Raw genomic sequence first — 18,053 nt, forward strand, 5'->3', positions numbered from 1 at the left:
GCCTGCCTGCGTGCCACCCCAGTCAGCACTGCCATCGGTCCCGACCCATCGAGGGGTCGCACCGCTTCGGTTCGGATCTCGGAGCCTGCCAGTTTCCTCCCGATCCCGAATCCGGGTGGCTTTGGCCCTCCTCGCCCTCGCCCCACTGCACCAAAAGCAGGAACAGGAGGAAAAGCAGGAGCAGGAGGAAAAGCAGCCTCAGGAGCAGCGGCGTGGCGCATAGTGGGTGAGTCCAGAGGCCGGGCGCCGCAGGGCGGGGCGGGGTGGCAAGAGCGTTGCCCCGACGCGGCGTCCCTGGCAGCCGCCCGCCCACGTCAAGGTTTGTTTAATAATCGCCAGGGTACATAAATGGCTGGGGCTCGCGGGCGGCGGCGGGGGAACCAGGAGGGCGCGCCGGGCAGCGGATGAGGCGCGACAGCTGCGGCCCAGGGCACCCCCCCCCCCTGGCATCCCGAACCCTGCCCGGTCCGACCCGAAGGGGAGGATGGAAACACCAGCTGCTATCTGAGCCCCGCTGGAAGATATCAACCCTCCCGCTACACCACGCGGCGGTCCTGCTTCCGCCCCTCCACGTCTGTCTCCCATAGCCGAGCCGCGTAGAAAAAGCCAGCGATGGCGGAAAACCTAAGGAAGCTGGTCTCGAACGAAACTTTAGGACGGTTGCAGGACAGGATAGATTCCTGGGCGAAAGAGTACAACGTGAGTCGGGGTGGGAGGCCCCCGGGACTCGCCCCGCGGTAGATCCCCGCACAGTCCTCGCGGGGCTTTTCCGGGACAGGCGTCGGTGAGATCGCTTTGCAAAGTCCCCGTGTTTGTGACTCCTAACGGGAACCTGGGCCTTGGGCTGGGATGGCGGGAAGGAAGGGAACGTGTGCTGGTGCCATTTGGAGGCGCTGGGGTGGCGCTTCCTGCAGAGCGCGGGATTCTGCGGCGACCGGGCTGTTGGCGGAGCACCCTACCTAGAGCGGTAACCAAGGACGCCGGCGACCTTAGCAACTGGAAAATCAGTGCCAGGTCCTGCTTGATCCTCTCCAGTTCGCCCCCAGCCAGTGGAATCCACGTTGCCCTCCACCCCAACCCGAATTATGTTTTAGTACACTCTCCTGCCTTTTCGCAAGTCTCCCACTCTGAAGGTATCCAGACGCACCAGAACGAGTTTTTATAAATATATACCTAGGAGTCATTGCTCAGAAATTAGAGAAACGGACACCAGGTAACATTTGCGTGCTGATTAATGTGGCAATTGAGGCCAGAGTTTCCACAACAAAGCAGATTTCAGGAGGGCTTTTGTAAGAAGCCAATATTCTATCATCAAATCCATGCACTGTTCATGTTCAAATCTCATTAATCCCTACTTCCACTCTGGCTCCCTGTAATCAACCCCACCTTGCCCCCCATCCCCAAAATAGAATTCAGAGTGCTGGAAACACCTCCCATTCCGGGTCTGTCTGCCTTAAATAGGAGGTTCCCCTCTTACATAGCAAGTAGAGCCATCAGGCAGAAAAAAAGATGCTAACTGGAATTTAAGTAAGTAGAGGGTGGAGAATGGTTTGGAAATCTGCTGGTCCCTGTGAATTCAGTCTTTAGAGTGGTGAGGGGAAGCTAGTTGAAATGATTTTAATGAGAACAGAGAAACAGTTTGCTACCAAGACAGAAAACTGTAACACACAATGGCACTTCTGAGTACTTACAGGATATTTCTAAAACAATAATTTAATTTGTTCCACCAAATGCTAGTGCCATTTGTGTTAAGCACTGTGAAAAAAAATGCTTTTTAAAATTTCAGAGTTAAGGCCACAGGGCAATAAAAAAAAGGTAAATACATACACTAGGATTTGTTACTCTCAATTTTCTGAGACTAGGTAGCAAGCAGTTACTTTAAAAAGTGGTGGAGAGAACCCAGGTCCTTTGTGATTAAAAAAAACAAAGGTGATTTTTATTTTTCCTGAATTCTTGGTGAAGGAATGTCCAGTGCTGGTTCTTTAAAAGGGAGCAAAGAGAGAACCTACTAGACACTAGAAGGAAAAGCTCTAGTTGTTCTCTGAGCCACCCTCCACTTCAGAAGCCCTGATTAAAGGGTGAACCAGAAGCCCAAGGGACTCCTGAGAAGGCAGAGCTCAGAAAGAATCTGATCTAAATGAAAAAAACAAACATACAAACAACAACAACAAAAAAACAATTGTGAGATGAGAAATGGAACTTTATATATCATCTAGTCCAATCCTTTCCATGGTACGGATCAAGCACCCTAACCCAGACACATTAAGTAAACTGCCCCTGGGTTATTCCGCAAGTTCTATTCAAAGCCTTTTTTTCTGCCTGATGGCTCTACTTGCTATGTAAGAGGGGAACCTCCTATTTAAGGCAGACAGACCCGGAATGGGAGGTGTTTCCAGCACTCTGCATTCTATTTTGGGGATGGGGGGCAAGGTGGGGTTGATTACAGGGAGCCAGAGTGGAAGTAGGGATTAATGAGATTTGAACAGTGCGTGGATTTGATGATAGAATATTGGCTTCTTATAAAAGTCCTCCTGAAATCTGCTTTGTTGTGGAAACTCTGGCCTCAATTGCCACACTATTCATTTCATCTCTTACTCATGTGCTGATGAATTGCGTATCTGTGTTTGGGGCTTGTTCTCATCTGAGCTCTCACTTCTTTGATTGCCCATGGACATTTTAAATGGTGAGTACTATTGTCATGTTGAAATCAAATCAGCCTAAAATTGAATTTAGCTTCTCCCACACCCCCCACACAGATCTCCTTCCTAACTTAGTCTTCATCATGATGCACTCTGCACCCTTTTCACCGTCAGGATCTGTTGGTCCAGCCTCAGAATTTCATACAGACTCTGAACATTTTTCACCTCCTCCATTGCTACCACCCTGGACTATTGCAAAAACGGTAACCTAAAGTGATTCTTCTGAATGTTAAGTCAGATCAAGTTACTTTTCTTTGTCAAGACTCTTCAAACTTCCTATTTCACTTGGAATAAAAGCTCAGTTCTAATGGACTTTGAAGTTCTACACAATTGTGGAGCAACTATTAGGTGCTAAGCATTGTTCTAAGTGTTGGGAAATACGTTCTCTACAACCCATATACAGACATACTGATAAAAGGGGGTACTACTGTATATGTTATTAGACAGTAAATTCTTTAAACATGTAATTTTCTGCTTTATAGTCGTGTGTGTGTGTGTGTGTGTGTGTGTGTGTGTGTATAATTTGCCTTTTAATCTTATGACAACTAAGTTTTCTGGGCCCAGGGAAAACTACTTGCCTGTGTGTGTGTGTGTGTGTGTGTGTGTGTGTGTGTACTGGGGATTGAACTCGGGCACTCAACCACTGAGCCACATCCTCTTTTTTGTATTTTATTTAGAGACAGGGCCTCACTGAGTTGCTTAGGGCCTTACTGTTACTGAGGCTGGCTTTGAACTTTCGATCCTCCTGTCTCAGCTTCCCAAGTTGCTGGGATTACAGGTGTGCGACATCGCGCCCAGTCTACTTGCTTATTTGCAGAGAAGAGGTATTTTTCAACCTCCTTAAGAGAAGCAAATACTAAAAACAGCAGCAAACATTTCTGACTAATTTTCTTTTAGTCACTGTGGTTGTATTGCCTTTGAGTAAGCCCCATTTTAAATGTTTGAGGTTTATACCTTTAAAATTTGACTTCCCCTGAAGTTCATGGACAGCTGGGTTTGAACCATGTGACTTTTGGAAGTTGTTTTCTTCCTTTGTAGTTGAGTGAGCCTTTATGGTGATAGGTCCTAGAGAATTCCTTCTTGTTCACCAAGAACTGAACCAGTTATCAAAAGCCTAATATTCAACAAATGGTGATTAAAAATGGTTACTCAGTGGGTTACATACTATTTACAATTTTTACAGTGTACCTTTATACATTTTTTTTCAGAGCTTGTGGTGTGCTTATTAATGCTGGTTGCTGGTAATAACAATATGAACTGCATCATTTTTTTATGAACACAATACCTTTATTTTTATTTATTTATTTTTTATGTGGTTCTGAGGATTGAACCTAGTGCCTCAAATGCACTAGGCAAGCTGTCTATCTCCGAGTGCTAGGCAAGTGCTCTATCATTCTACAACCCAGCCCAGTGAGCTGCATCTTAAGAATGAACCTCCATCTGATGAAGAGGAGGAAGGAGTGGAGACAGCATATACAGAGGCAGGGAAAACTGAAGAAGCTGACAATGGGGTGTGTGTGCTATGATTGGTTCAAAACAGGACAGAAGTTAGGTGAGGCTAAGTAGGAGGAGAGTTGAGGTCAGATGATAAAGCGCCCTAGGGAGAAGCTAAAAGTGTAATGCAGGAAGAGAGAAATTTGGGTCATATTTAGGAAATGTTCTCATTGTCCCATGGTGGAGAAATTCAAAACTCTAGGGAAAGTAGATGGGGTTGGGTAATACTTTAGGCAAGAATTGTATGAATCAACCTCTCATAAACTTGCTTAGCACATTTAGTGAACAAGATCATTCCAAGAATGGTCCTTAGGGATACTGCAAGAGTATAGCGCCCCAATACCCCCAATTTATCGTGTAACATCTCAACGTTTTATTAACAAACTGCAAAAATCTGAAATCACCTTCTATGTAGAACTAAATTCCAATTCCCTAATTACTTCATGGAAATGTTAGCATGAGAAGAGAAATTCCCTTACCAAGTTAGCAGCTCCTGGGGTAAGTCAGCTCTGGATGGAAACTCTCCTCCCTCTGAGATGCTTTTGTTTTCCTTCGGATCCCTTTGGACTAGGGAGTTAAGCTGTGTTAGATGCTCTGAAATTTGTTATTTCAAAAAATTTCCCCTATTATAGCAGCAAATGTAATACTTAACTGTACCTTTGGTAACCCCAACCCCAAGATAGGATTGATGAGATTTTTTAAAGTAAAATAATAGACACCAAGACAGTACAGTCTAGAAATCTTGCATTATTTAATGTGTGAGTGGAGCTGTAGGAAAGGATTGGAAATACAAGACTTCCATCCACATTAGTCTCGTTTGTGTGACAGACATCTACAGGAAGAGGGGGAAAGAGCATTATTAAACATCCACATATAAAAAGGAGTTATTATTTGAGATTCGCCTTCTGTTTGGTTTAGAATAAACTTTGTGGTTGAAATAAGAGACCTATGCCAAAATATGCTGGATTCCTAGTACAAAGGTTGTTGTCCGTTGCTATGGTCTGTACAAACATACTCCCTGCCTGCCTTCACCTTCCTCTTTGGGAGACATACTTCTACATTCTTGAGGAGTCAATCTGATTAGTAAATTTCTAGAGAAACATTTTCTTCAATTTAAGATGCTTATCTCTTTCCTGGCCAGACCACGCCTCAGTGATGAATAGCCCCCCAAATCTCAGTGTCCAAGTAGAGGAGAGATTTTTCCTTCTTCTTTCATGTGGTCTGATGGCAGGTCTCTGAGGGTTATGTTGTTAAAACTTGGCTTCCCCTGAAGTTCAGAGACAGCTCCATCACTGGCGTAGCTTCAGCACCCTCTGCCTAGTGGTGACAGCATCCCATTATGTGACCTCAAGGGGCTTCAGAGAAGAGCAATGGAAACTTGCACCATCCTTAAGTGACGCACACCACCTCTATCTGTCATCCCTTAGCCAGAGGCGCGGCCAGGCATCATTTGATGATGCAGATCCGTTCTGAGAAATGCCTGACTAGGTGATTTTTGGGGTTGTGCAAACACAATAGGTTACTAGGCTGTTTAATCCCATGGGACCACCATCTTGTAATCACAAGTATGCCACATGTGATTATAGTCACATTTTATAGCACATGACTGTAGTTATGTGGCCCCCATCTAATTGTAAAGAAATGCGAGAAAGCACGCAGCACATTGAATTGGCGCTTCCTTTTCTGTCATGTTTCTAATGATCAACTTATTGCAAAATAAATTGATGAGGGACTAAGGCAGAACGTTTTATTTTTTAACAGAGGCTGTCAACTTTTTAATTTGACTTTTCTTATTTTCTCCTGAGACAAACTTCTTAATGTAAGCATTTCAAGTTTAATATTTAAGGAGAATAAATAAGTCCAATAGGACTATTCACTGCCCCTGGCTGGGTAGTGGTGTCATAATCCCCTTAGTTGACCAAGTCAGAATCCTGGCCCCTCCTTCTCCATCCCACTTCACAAATGGGTTCATTTAATCCCTGAGGATTCTGCCTGATAAATAGTTCTCAAATACCTCCCCCTTTCCCCCTTGAGCTCCTATCCACCTCCCCACACCTTTGGTACCAGAGATTGAACCCAGAGGCACTTAACCACCAAGTCACATCCCCAACCCCTTTTAAAATGTTTTTGTTTTAAAACCTCACTAGGTTGCTGAAGCTGGCTTTGAATTTGCAATCCTTCTGCCTCAGCCTCCCACACCAAGCTCCTCTTATTTTAAGCTTCCATTATTTCTTACATAGGTGGGAAAACGAGCTTCTAGGATGTGTACAGGATAGATCTCAAGAGAACTTCATTGCAAAACAAACAAACAATAATATCAACAAACTCCCAGGCATAACAGCTTCATGCAAGATGGAGAATTCTGCTCTAACAAAGCTGAATGCTTTTACAGTCATCATGTTTACAAAAGGAGGCAGGGAGCCCATAACTGTTGTATAGAGTGTTTAAAAGAACACATTTTCTTTATGTTAATAAGGGTGGGGTTACATTCATGAATAACTTCCTCCTTTTTATTTCCTCTCACTTTTTTATCTACACAAAGTCACTTGAATTTGTTTGGTCCCACTTGTTGAAGTTCACTTCTATAATATGACATATTCCTATTGATCTTCCTGCCTTTCTGCATGCCTACTTCCAGTCAACTTTGATTCAGGTCTCCAAGGAATCATTTTTGTGGCTCTACTTGCCCACACTGGAAGTTCTCAACACAGGCAAGACACTATCCTCTAGGGCTATGTTTTAGAAACTTAACCACAGTGGTCAGTGCATTTTATTTCACCTCATAACGCACTTAAACTGTTGTATTTATACAGTCAAAAGCCACATAACTACATTAGACTGCAGGTACAACTGGTGGTCCCCTACAGCTTTTTTTTTTTAAAGGGAAGGAGGTTTATTTAGTACACAGCTTTAGAGGTTCGAAGTCCAAGATCTTTGGGCCTTATTGGTTTGCCCTCTGGTGCGAGTGGCAGATGGTGGCATATGAGGGCAGGAGCACATGTAGGAGAAAGTGGAAAATTCAAACAGGAATTGCAGAGAGAGAATAGGGAGGGTCCTGTGGTCTGTTTCCAGAGAATACCCTCAATGGACCTCCCACTAGGTCCAACTCTTTTTTTTTTTTATTGATTGTTCACAACATTACAAAGCTCTTGACATATATTTCATACATTAGACTGAAGTGGGTTATGAACTCCCAATTTTACCCTAAATGCAGATTGCAGAATCACGTCAGTTACACATCCACAATTTTACATAATGCCCTATTAGTAATTGTTGTATTCTGCTACCTTTCCTATCCCCTACTATCCCCCCTCCCCTTCCCTCACATCTTCTCTCTCTACCCCATCTACTGTAATTCATTTCTCTCCTTGTTTATTTTCCCATTCCCCTCACAACCTCTTATATGTAATTTTGTCTAGCAATGAGGGTCTCCCTTCATTTCCATGCAATTTCCCTTTTCTCTCTCTTTCCCTCCCATCTCATTTCTCTGTTTAAAGTTAATCTTTTCTTCCTGCTCTTCCTCCCTGCTCTGTTCATAGTTGCTCTCATTATATCAAAGAAGACATTTGGTATTTGTTTTTTAGGGATTGGATAACTTCACTAAGCATAATCTGCTCTAGTGCCATCCATTTCCCTGCAAGTTCCATGATTTTGTCATTTTTTAGTGCTGCGTAATATTCCATGGTGTATAAATGCCACATTTTTTTTATCCATTCATCTATTGAAGGGCATCTGGGTTGGTTCCACAGTCTAGCTATTGTGAATTGTGCTGCTATGAACATCGATGTGGCAGTATCCCTGTAGCATGCTCTTTTAAGGTCTTCAGGGAATAGTCCAAGAAGGGCAATAGCAGGGTCAAATGGTGGTTCCATTCCCAGCTTTCCCAGGAATCTCCAAACGGCTTTCCAAATTGGCCGCACCAATTTGCAGTCCCACCAGCAATGTACAAGTGTACCCTTTTCTCCACATCCTCGCCAGCACTTGTTGTTGTTTGGGTCCCCTACAACTTAATGAGCCAAAGAATTCCTACTACCCAGCGATATCATGGCCCATTGATCTGGTAAGCACATCACATTAATCACATGTTTGTGGAGATACTTGTTAAGAAAACTTATTGCCCTGTTAGTTGAATGGAAGTACAGTGAAACCAGAGTTTGAGAAAAAAACTTGATTCTCTGCTTCTGCTGGTGGGTGGGGTCTGCTTGAGTGGCAGGGCTCTGCAACCAAGAAAGCTATTTAATGTTAGCAGCTAATGACAGCGGGGGATGCCTGCTGGCATCAGATCTCTGAGGGTTGCAGCTGGCAAAGCTGGATTCTTCTCCACTACTACTACTGAGTAATGTGTTGCGGCTTTTAATGTCAGACTACGGCCTCCAGTGTCAGAGCAGACCCCAGTAGCTCACCACCAATTTCTTTCTGGGTCCTTGTCTTGCAAATTCGAAGAATGAAATCCATGGATGATAATGGAAGGCAAGAATGAAAGGAGTAGGATTTATTCAAGTGGAAAGAAAAGAGAACTCCTGCAAGGGGAGAAGGGGACCTGATAGGGGTTGCCACTTAAATGTACTTGTCTAGGGGCTTATATAGGGGTAGGGGCCTTGATAAGTATCTATGCTAATCAGGCCTTGGAAAAGTACCAACTCTTTTGGACAAAAATCTATGCTAATCTATTACACTGGAAAAGTACCAACTGTATTGGTTTAGTCCATGACTTTCTAATTGGCTCTGCCCTTTTTAGACCTTGAATTTGAACTTTCCTGTAACCTCTCTTAGGGTCTTGCCCCACTTTTGTTTTTACTGCTATTCTGGGACAAAGGTTTAGCTGCAATGCTTAGAAAATTTCTACAAGTTAATCTTATGGAGGAGCTTTTACATTAAAAAAACACTTTAATTGGGATCCATTAACTATCCTATATTATTCAGTAGCACACACAATTATGTATAGAATACATTTGATGGTAATAATAAATTACTGTACTTTTTAACATTAGTTTGTAGTGTACTCCTACTTATAAAAACAGTTTACCATAAAACTGTTTGCTGTGATATTCCAGCAACATCCTCAGACACCCTACTTACCGTGACTCTTGATTGCATTGACACGACTATGTAGGTTTGTGTGAGTGTACCCTAAGATTTTCCCACAATGATGAAATTGCCTAACAACACAGGTCTCAGAACATATCACCATTGTTAAATGACTGAAAACAAATTACACGAACAAGTCTTACTTTTATTAATTATGATGTATTTTATTTTACTATTTTATGATTGGTAGTTGTCAACTGAGGCTCACTAAACTGACTTCACCACTCACTAATTTTGTGGTGCTCAATCTTGGTTGAACATGGGAAACATCTGGTGAGTTCTTAAAATAACCAAGGCCCAGTTCCCACACTGGAGCATCGAAAGCAGAATTTCTAGTGTGGTGGCCCCTCCCCAGGTTCCCCAGATGGAGACCTTCCTGTATCTTCTTGGCTCCTTACGACATCTTTTGAGTCTGGACTCTGAAATCCGGACTTAGTTTTATTACTACATGCATTTATTTGTGTTTATCTTAAACTATGCATTCCTTGAGGGTGAAACACTATTTCAATCAACCATTGTGTCCCTAGCATCTAGCACCTGCAGGCCCCTCCATAAAGATTGGTGGAGAACATAAGTACCTGAGTGAAGCAGAGAAGAAATTGTGCCTCCTACTTCTTAAAGCCACTTTCTTCCCTGGCTTCCTAGTTCTTTTTCATTTTTCTTTCTGATTGTCATCTACTTCCTGTTTTTGTTTTATTTTTCATTCACTTCTGATATAGCAAGATGGCCCTGCAGCCTGCCCTCAGCCCTCTTCCCACCACACACCTCCCTGGTGACCTCAATGCATGTGGCTTCCACCTTCTCCCATCTGCAGAGGGCTTCTAAGCCCACATCTTCAACTCCCACCTTTCACATGAGTTCCAGACCTATCTTGCATCTGCTTTTGGTAAGGCGCCTGGGGAGAGCTAGATTCTAATGCTGGAGGCTGCAGGAATGGGTATAGGTCCCTGTTCAACCACTGTCTCTTCAAAATACTTCATTTTGTTTTTCTGCTTTGGTGAACTCGGGTTGTTGATGGCATTCAATTTGTAAGGTTGTTTTGAGGATTTGATGAAACAGTGTATATATAAAGCTTTGTGTGCAGTGCCTGGCTGGCAAAGAGTAAGTGCTCAATAATTGTAGGATACTATTACTAGACATTTCCATCTGAGGGTCTTATGGCCTCCTGAACTATCCAAACCCAAATGTAGTCTCAGCCCTCTCCTACCTCTGTCTGTTTCTAAACCTCCTGACCTCCAAGGTAATTCTGGAATCAGTGGGACTTTGACTGACCCAGGTGTATCGTGGGCCTGGGAAAGACCTTTAGCAGACCTTTGTTATGTCCATAGCCTTCCGTATCTCTTGGCCAGATGGTTACATCTGCCTACCTCTCCTCCAGACTCGCTCTCTAACACAAACTCTTGTGTGGTCTGCTCCTGCAGAAGTACTTTTGTAAAATGCCAAGCAAATCTGGTCTTTCCCCATCACCCTTCCACGCCTGCCTCAGAGATCTTCCAATGACAGGAAAAAGCCTAGAACCCTTCATGTGGCAAGTCACGGCTTTCAGATTTGGTCTTTGGACCCTGAACTCATTTTTCCCTAGTGTTTCTGCTTCTTATCTTTGATACTTGCTGTTTCTCCTTTTTGAAGTGCCCTTCCCTCTTCCCCTGACCCCTAGCAGTGCTTGTTGTGTCTGCAGTTCACTGTCCACGCAAAGCCCTAACCTACTCTAATGGTTATTTACTCCCGCGTGCTTCTCATTCTCCATCCCGCTTCCAAAGCTGGTGGACTCAGTGATAGTAGGCAACTTCTTTTTCTTTTTTAAATGTAACTTTATCATTGCAACTGCCAATCCTGGGACTTAACATGTAATAGGACTCAATGATTTATGAGGGAATGAACCTGGAGAGACTAGGCTTTGGAGATAAGAGTTCCAAAGAGTTCATGTCTTTGTTCTATTTATCTTAGTAGAATAATGTGACCTTCTTATGGCTTGAATATCCTGTGCAGTGCTTTGTGTAAGAAGCTGGGGCATGTTGTGACAGGTCTTTGGGAACAGGAAAATTGTGACATAGTATATTGTATTCTGTGATTTAAGTTGTGTATGCAAACACATTTGACAAACATTCCTCTGGGTGCCCATTATGCACAGGCCCTGGGCAAAGCATTAAGAGCAGATCATAATGACACTACAATCCTGCTTCTAATTTAACTGTGTCTTTCCTTTATGCTAAGCTCTGTGCCTGGAGGGATTAACTACCTCCTAAATATCAGGAAATGGAGGCTTCTATCTAAAGGAATTAAGCTAATGAAAGGAATCCAAATTTGAACCAAGCCCTGCCCTGTCCCTAAATTCCTGACACCTTGCCTTGCTGCAAACCACCTCATGGCTTCTGATTATTGAACACCTCCTGTCTCTGAGGAGCTAGGCATGTGTTGATTCCATTTAGTTCTTCTAACACTCAGCAAGGCCTTATTGTCCCCATGTGGAAGAGAGAAAATGGGCTCAGAGGATCACAGAGAACTGTGGCAGGTAGCAGAGCTGCGATTCTTGGGGTCTCCTTTGACTCCTCAGCTCATTCTCTATCCTCTTTGCAAATGGCAAGGTCTAGCCAGAGGGCAAGAGTCTTGTAAGCAGGCCACTGAAGTTCAGTGTCATTGTGACGCATACCACAGCCTAGGCCTGGTGCAGTGAGGAAGAACTGACAGAGCTGCACAGGTGGTGGGGTGCAGAATCCTGATCAGGTCAATAATGTGTCGTTAAATCGTTCCTTCATCAGCGTTTGGGCCTTCAATTTTCAGGATACTAGTAACAATAGATGCAGACACAAGAAAGAAAGGCAGGCTCATTTTTAGGAAGAACTCAGTCTGTTAGAGAGGAGAGGATGGAAGGACAAGATGAAGAGAAGGAATGACAACAGGAGGAAGTAGGGCTGCAAGAGCTAGTTGCCAGGCACAGAAATTAACCCAGAAGCCCCTCAGTTACCCACCCATTCCATGCCCATTCCTCACCAGTCCCATGAGGCCTTCCGAGGTCTGCCCTGCCAACCTCTCGGACCTATTCTTTTGCCACACTCACCTACTCATAGTCCTCCAGGTTGTCTATGTGTTCCTGTCTCAGGGCCTTTGGCCTTGATGTGCCCATCGCCTGGCTTGCTCTTTCCCTTTTGCTTCACATCCGTGAATCAGCCAGGTTTCAGCTCAAGTGTCCCCTCCTCACAGAGCTCTTCCCTGGTTGTCTTCCCCATTTACTCTTTGTCACACCAGCCATTTCTTGCCAAAGACTAGTTAAAACAAAAATGTCAGTGTAAGTCAGTAGTTAGGAGCATGCGCTCTGGAACCAGGGTTCCACTCTCAGCTCATAACAGCTCATAGCAGGAGAGCCTTGGGCAAGCTTCTTAACCTCTCTGTGCCTCAGTGTTCTCATCTGAAAATTGGAATGATAATAATAGCATAAGGTACAATTGCAGGGATTAACTGAGATTCGGTGAGTAAAGCACTAGTAGTGCCTGGTCTGTGGGGGTGTGTATGAAAATCAAAGAGTGAGTGAGTCATCTAATTTTCACTCATCCATCCAACGCATGCTGAGTTTGAATATATAGACAGGACAGAATGGAGGACTGAGCATACAGGGACAGACAAGTAGTCTCTGTCCTAGAGGGGGCTTCAGCCTGCCCAGACCATTTCCCTTGTAGGTACAGATAATGAATTTTATTGGTAAACTCCTGCCTAGAGCTACCATTTATCTTCATTCTGGTTACATCCTTCATCTGCTTTGCTTCCTGTTCTGGGATTTGTGGTGCCAATGCTGGATCATGACCTGAGTGACACGTAAATCTATACAGTTTTACACCCATGTGATTTATTTATTGCTTATAATTTTACTTCTTCTTGTTAGTAGTATATTCAATTAGATGTTTGGCTAATGGTGAAAGGTCAACTCTCACAAAAGAATGACCAAAGCAGAATAATAGCTAAAAGGCTCTCATCCCCCCTCCCCGTCTTCTGTTTTCATTGCTTCGAAGGTTCCATAGATACTGGACCTACTACCTCTTCTCCAAGTCTGCCTCATTTCTTCTTGAGCTGCTTTTCACTTCCTCTCAGAAGCCTTCCCTGATTTTCTGAGATGGTGGGCTCTGTAGACCTCGCACTCACTATGTAGTAAGACTTACTGTTCCACTGCACGGGAGCTAGGGGAGCTATCTACTTGCCCTCTGGTCAACCTGTGCCTCTTTTTGTCTTATTCTTCAATGTATCTTCAATGCAGACACTTTTTTGTTGTTGTTGTTAAGAATTAGTGTTCTCACCATTTGACCCAGTTATCCCACTCCTCAGTATATACCCAAAGGACTTAAAATCAGCATACTATAGTGATGAAGCCACATCAATGTTTATAGCAGCTCAATTCACAATAGCTAAGCTATGGAACCCATGTAGGTGCCCTTCAATGGGGGAATGGATAAAGAAAATGGAATATTACTCAACCATAAAGAAGAATGAAATTATGACATTTGCCAGCAAAAGGATGGACCTGGAGGCTATCATGCTAAGTGAAATAAGTTAATCTCCTCCCAAACCAAAGGCTGAATGTTCTCTCTGATGCTAACACACAATAAGGGCAGGAGAGAAAAGATAGAAGTACTTTGGATTAGACAAAGGGGAATAAAGGGAAGGGAGGGGATTTGAGAACAGGGAAGACAGTGGAACAAATCGGACATAACTTTCCTATGTTCATATATGAATACATTTCCAGTGAAACTCCAATCAGGTATCATACATACATGGAGGATAATTCCACAAGAATGTGAATTATCCTCCATGTATGTATGATATGCCAAAATATACTGTACTCCCATGTACATATAAAAAGAACAAATAAAAAAAGGTTATTTATAAAGTAAGAATTAGTGTTCTCTTTGCAGGTATAATAAAAATTGAATTTACGTAGAGGACAGAGCCATTAAAGGAGATAAATTAGCAATTTGCACTGTGCTACAGAAAGCATGTTCATTTTATAAGGGGTCTTTTTGCAGAATCCACTGAGTAGGATGATGCTATAAAAACAACCTCAAATCTTAGTGGTTTCACACGCACACAAAACGACTTTCTTGATTGTGTAGTAGTTTGGTGCAAGTGCTCAGTCAGAAGCCTTACAGATCTTGAGAATCCACCATCCCTGATGCCCTTGGGTTCTCTGTTGGCCCTTTTCTGCATTTGACTGGCCAATGGGAATGAGAGAAGAAGATTGCTCAGGAGGTTTTCTTCTTGGCCATGCCTGATCATGGCACACATCACTTCCCAGACCACTAACTGAACTCAGTCTCAGGGCCACACACACTCCTGGGACTCTGGGGCAAATGGTCCCACTGTGTGTCCAGCAGGGGGAAGGGGAACAGGTTTTGGTGCCTGCCCAGCAGTGTCTGCCGCAGCAAGCATTTCAGAGCCAGGAGCCCCTGGATCAAGAGACCCTTGTCTGTCTGCAGCGGGTTCCAGAGTAAAGGAATCACACTGATTACTGCTGTTTTGACTTCACAGACAAACTCATGTGATCAGAATCTAAATTACTGCCTTGAAATCATTGAACAAGTTGCCAGAGTGCAGGGACAGCTCTTTGGAATCCTCACTATTGCAGCCCAAGAAGGTGAGAAAGGCCCATACTTTCCCGTCCCACTCTCTCTTCTAGTCTCTTTCCATTGTTTGTGTTTGCTGACTGAACTAATGTGCCCTTGGCTTTCTCTCTCTGACCTTGTGCATGTTTTCTTAGGAGGACATAATGATGGTGTGGAAACAATCAAGTCTCGCCTTTTGCCTTGGCTGGAGGCTTCTTTTACTGCTGCTTCCATGGGAAAACCTGTTGACAGCAGGGTTCCCTCTCTGCAGGTAGGAATGCTAAAGAATGACCCTCGACTTCCTGAAACAATGCAATAAAACGGAAATTTCTGAGATCGTGAGAAAACTTAGCAAAGAGTGTCATAATTTGGGATTACTGGTTTCCATGGGAGAGTGTCAATTCCAACACCTGGAGACCAGACTAGAATAGAATATGGGCCTTGCTTCATGCATCAATATCATTATGTCTGGGTAAATACAACATCAGTATATGAGTTTGTTTTCCAGGACCACAACACAATACCTGAGATTGGATAAAATAAATAAAAGAGTTTGATTTAGCTCCTAAGTTCTGAAGGCTGAAAGTCCAAATAGCACAATGCTGACTCTAGAGGGACCTCCTAGAGGGGACATATGGCAGGAGCATATGTGGGAGCAGAGATCAAATAGAGACAGGAATCCAGCATGTGAAGAAGCAGGTCGGGATTGCTCTTTTATAGCAACCATTTCCAAGAACTACATCAGTTCCTTCCGAGGACAGTGCTCTTAATAACCTAAAAGCCATTTAAGGTGCCACACCCCCTCTCACCTTGCCATACTGGGGACCAGCCTTCCAACACACGCACCCTTGGAGGACACACTCAAACCATATTCAAACCACAGTGATCACCAGCTTTACTTTTGGATAAACACAAATCCCTTTCTAAAACTGAAGCCTTTAGAGCAGACTGTTTTAATGCAGGGGTCTTAACTAGACAGAATCCCTGCTTGGAGATCTAGGGCCAGGAAATCTGTCCTACTCCCATGGCCCTTGGTAGGGTCTGAACATTTATGTCTCAGTTTCCTTCTTTGACTGAATTAGGACAATGATTTTACTGACCTAATAATGGGGTCATTGTGAGAATGAAAAGTCAATAAACATGAAAAAACCCTTGCAGAGGTGTGGTGTGTGGTTAAGACTTTAATAGCTATCAATTGTCATTACTCAGTAATTTTTCTCCCTGAGGATTTTTAAATGCTTCTCAAATTTTTACTCCCTGTGGGTATTAATTACATCCTGTTGTAGAGACATCGGATGATGCTTTAAAAGTATTTATTTATCTATTTTTTTGTAAATCAAAGTGTAATTTATGTACAGTGAAATCCCAGGTCAGTGAGTTTTGACAAATCCCTTACTGAGAGATGAAGCATTTCCATCACTCCAGAGTGTTTCTTGTGCCACTCCAGGGCAACCACTCTTCTGGTTTCTATGACTCCAGATCAGTTTGTCTGCTTTAGAACTTGATGCAAATGGAAGCACACATTATGTGTTCTTCTGTGTCTTGACTATTTTTTTTTTTTTTTGCTCAGCGCAGTGTTTTGCAATCCATGTCATTTTGTGTATTCAGACTAATTTTTATTTTTTTTGGTTATCTTTTCAGGACACATTTGAAAGGGAGAGACTTAAAGAGAGTAGTCCTCGGGACCTTAAAGCGAGTCCTCGGGACCTGCAACAACTAGACTCTGACTTGAACTCAACCCGTAATCAACTCAACCAGGTTAAAGACGAGTAAGAGGAATGCAAGTTATCTTTCTTCAAAAAGAATTGTTTTCAATTTAACTCTGTTTAAATTTGAAGGAGAATAATGGCTCATGTGACATGTGGGCATTTGTAAATAAGTAACATGATTTGTGCAAGTTGGGAGTCAATGTCTGAGTTTGGGGACAAGATACCAATCTGGTCTGTGATCCCTGGTCCCTCGCCTCCATCTGCTGAGCTATTCCTCCTCTGCAGGTCCAGCATCAGCTCAGAGTTATAAATAAGTAAAGATTGTAGATGAAAATCTATCCTTGGGAGGAAAGATCTTTTTGAAAAAGATATAGAAGGGGAAGAGTTAAAGAGGATGAAAGATCAGCTAATGAGGAAAAAGAAGAGAATAAAAGACAAAGCAGCTATACTAATGTTCTTTTCAGGGCCTATTGATGCCTGATGGGAGACAGTTAGAGTTTAAAAAATAAGATTTTAAAATAATTCTTAGGTATAATAATATATTTTAAAAAGTTAATGGCAGGCAACAACAGATGTCAGAGGCAGGCTCTAGGCAGTCAGGGTAGCAAGCACAGGGAATCACTGCAAAGAAAATTGCAAGGTTGGATTTGTTCTTGAGGAAGATAGACAAATATGCATGAAATTGCCTTTGACAGAACTTAACAAAAGTCTGTTAATAAGGTCTTTCCACTCCCACAGTATCGCTCCATTGCTTCCAGGAAGGGAAAGGAAGTCTGTTTTAACCAATTAAGTCTGTGATGAAATAGTTGTAGCCCTCTGCGTTGTTCTCATGAGATGTCCAGTCTTCTCTCCCAAATGAAGATATCCCTATTGGTTTAGTTTTACTTGATTACAAAAGTAGTACTAATTTCCTCATCAAATGTATACAAGTACCAAAAATGTAAAGATGAAAATAACTGTTACCTCACCTCTGTTAACATGTTGGTATATTTGGCTCCAGACATTTTTCTACGTACTTATGCCTCTACATGCACCTGTGCATTATTCCACTTGGAATCATAGGCAGCGAGCAGGAGTACAACTGCAGAAGTCAAACTGTACAGCTGTAACATGCAGGGAACATGATTTCTCTGAATCTCTATTTATTTCAACCCATGTCAGCTGATCTTTATATTTGCCTCATCTAGGTCTTTCCTGGTTAAGTATAGTCACTTTTGTGAAAACTTCAGTTAATAGTGAGAACTTCTATTCAGAGGTAGTTTTGCCCTGGCATGGAGCTTCCTCTCCCCTTATCCTTATTTTTTTTAATTGGTTGTTCACAACATTACAAACCTCTTGACATATCATATTTCATACATTAGATTGAAGTGGGTTATGAACGCCCAATTTTACCCCAAATGCAGATTGCAGAATCACGTCGGTTACAAATCCACATTTTTACATACTGCCATATTAGTGACTGTTGTATTCTGCTA

General features: G+C 42.9%; 1 protein-coding gene across 1 annotated transcript in view; it reads left to right on the top strand.

Moving 5' to 3' along the window:
* Positions 1 to 229: 229 nt before the first annotated feature.
* SPATA18 (spermatogenesis associated 18) overlaps positions 230 to 18,053 on the top strand; it is a 44,414-nt gene continuing 26,590 nt past the window's right edge. Inside the window, exons 1-4 of the mRNA XM_081304833.1 lie at positions 230 to 699; positions 14,796 to 14,901; positions 15,025 to 15,140; positions 16,511 to 16,638. Of these exons, the coding sequence (XP_081160959.1) occupies positions 613 to 699; positions 14,796 to 14,901; positions 15,025 to 15,140; positions 16,511 to 16,638 (437 nt within the window). The 5' untranslated portion in view covers positions 230 to 612. The remainder of the gene's footprint in view (positions 700 to 14,795; positions 14,902 to 15,024; positions 15,141 to 16,510; positions 16,639 to 18,053) is intronic.

Source organism: Spermophilus citellus (assembly GCF_964194105.1).
Source record: "Spermophilus citellus genome assembly, chromosome: 8".
Lineage (NCBI taxonomy): Eukaryota > Metazoa > Chordata > Mammalia > Rodentia > Sciuridae > Spermophilus > Spermophilus citellus.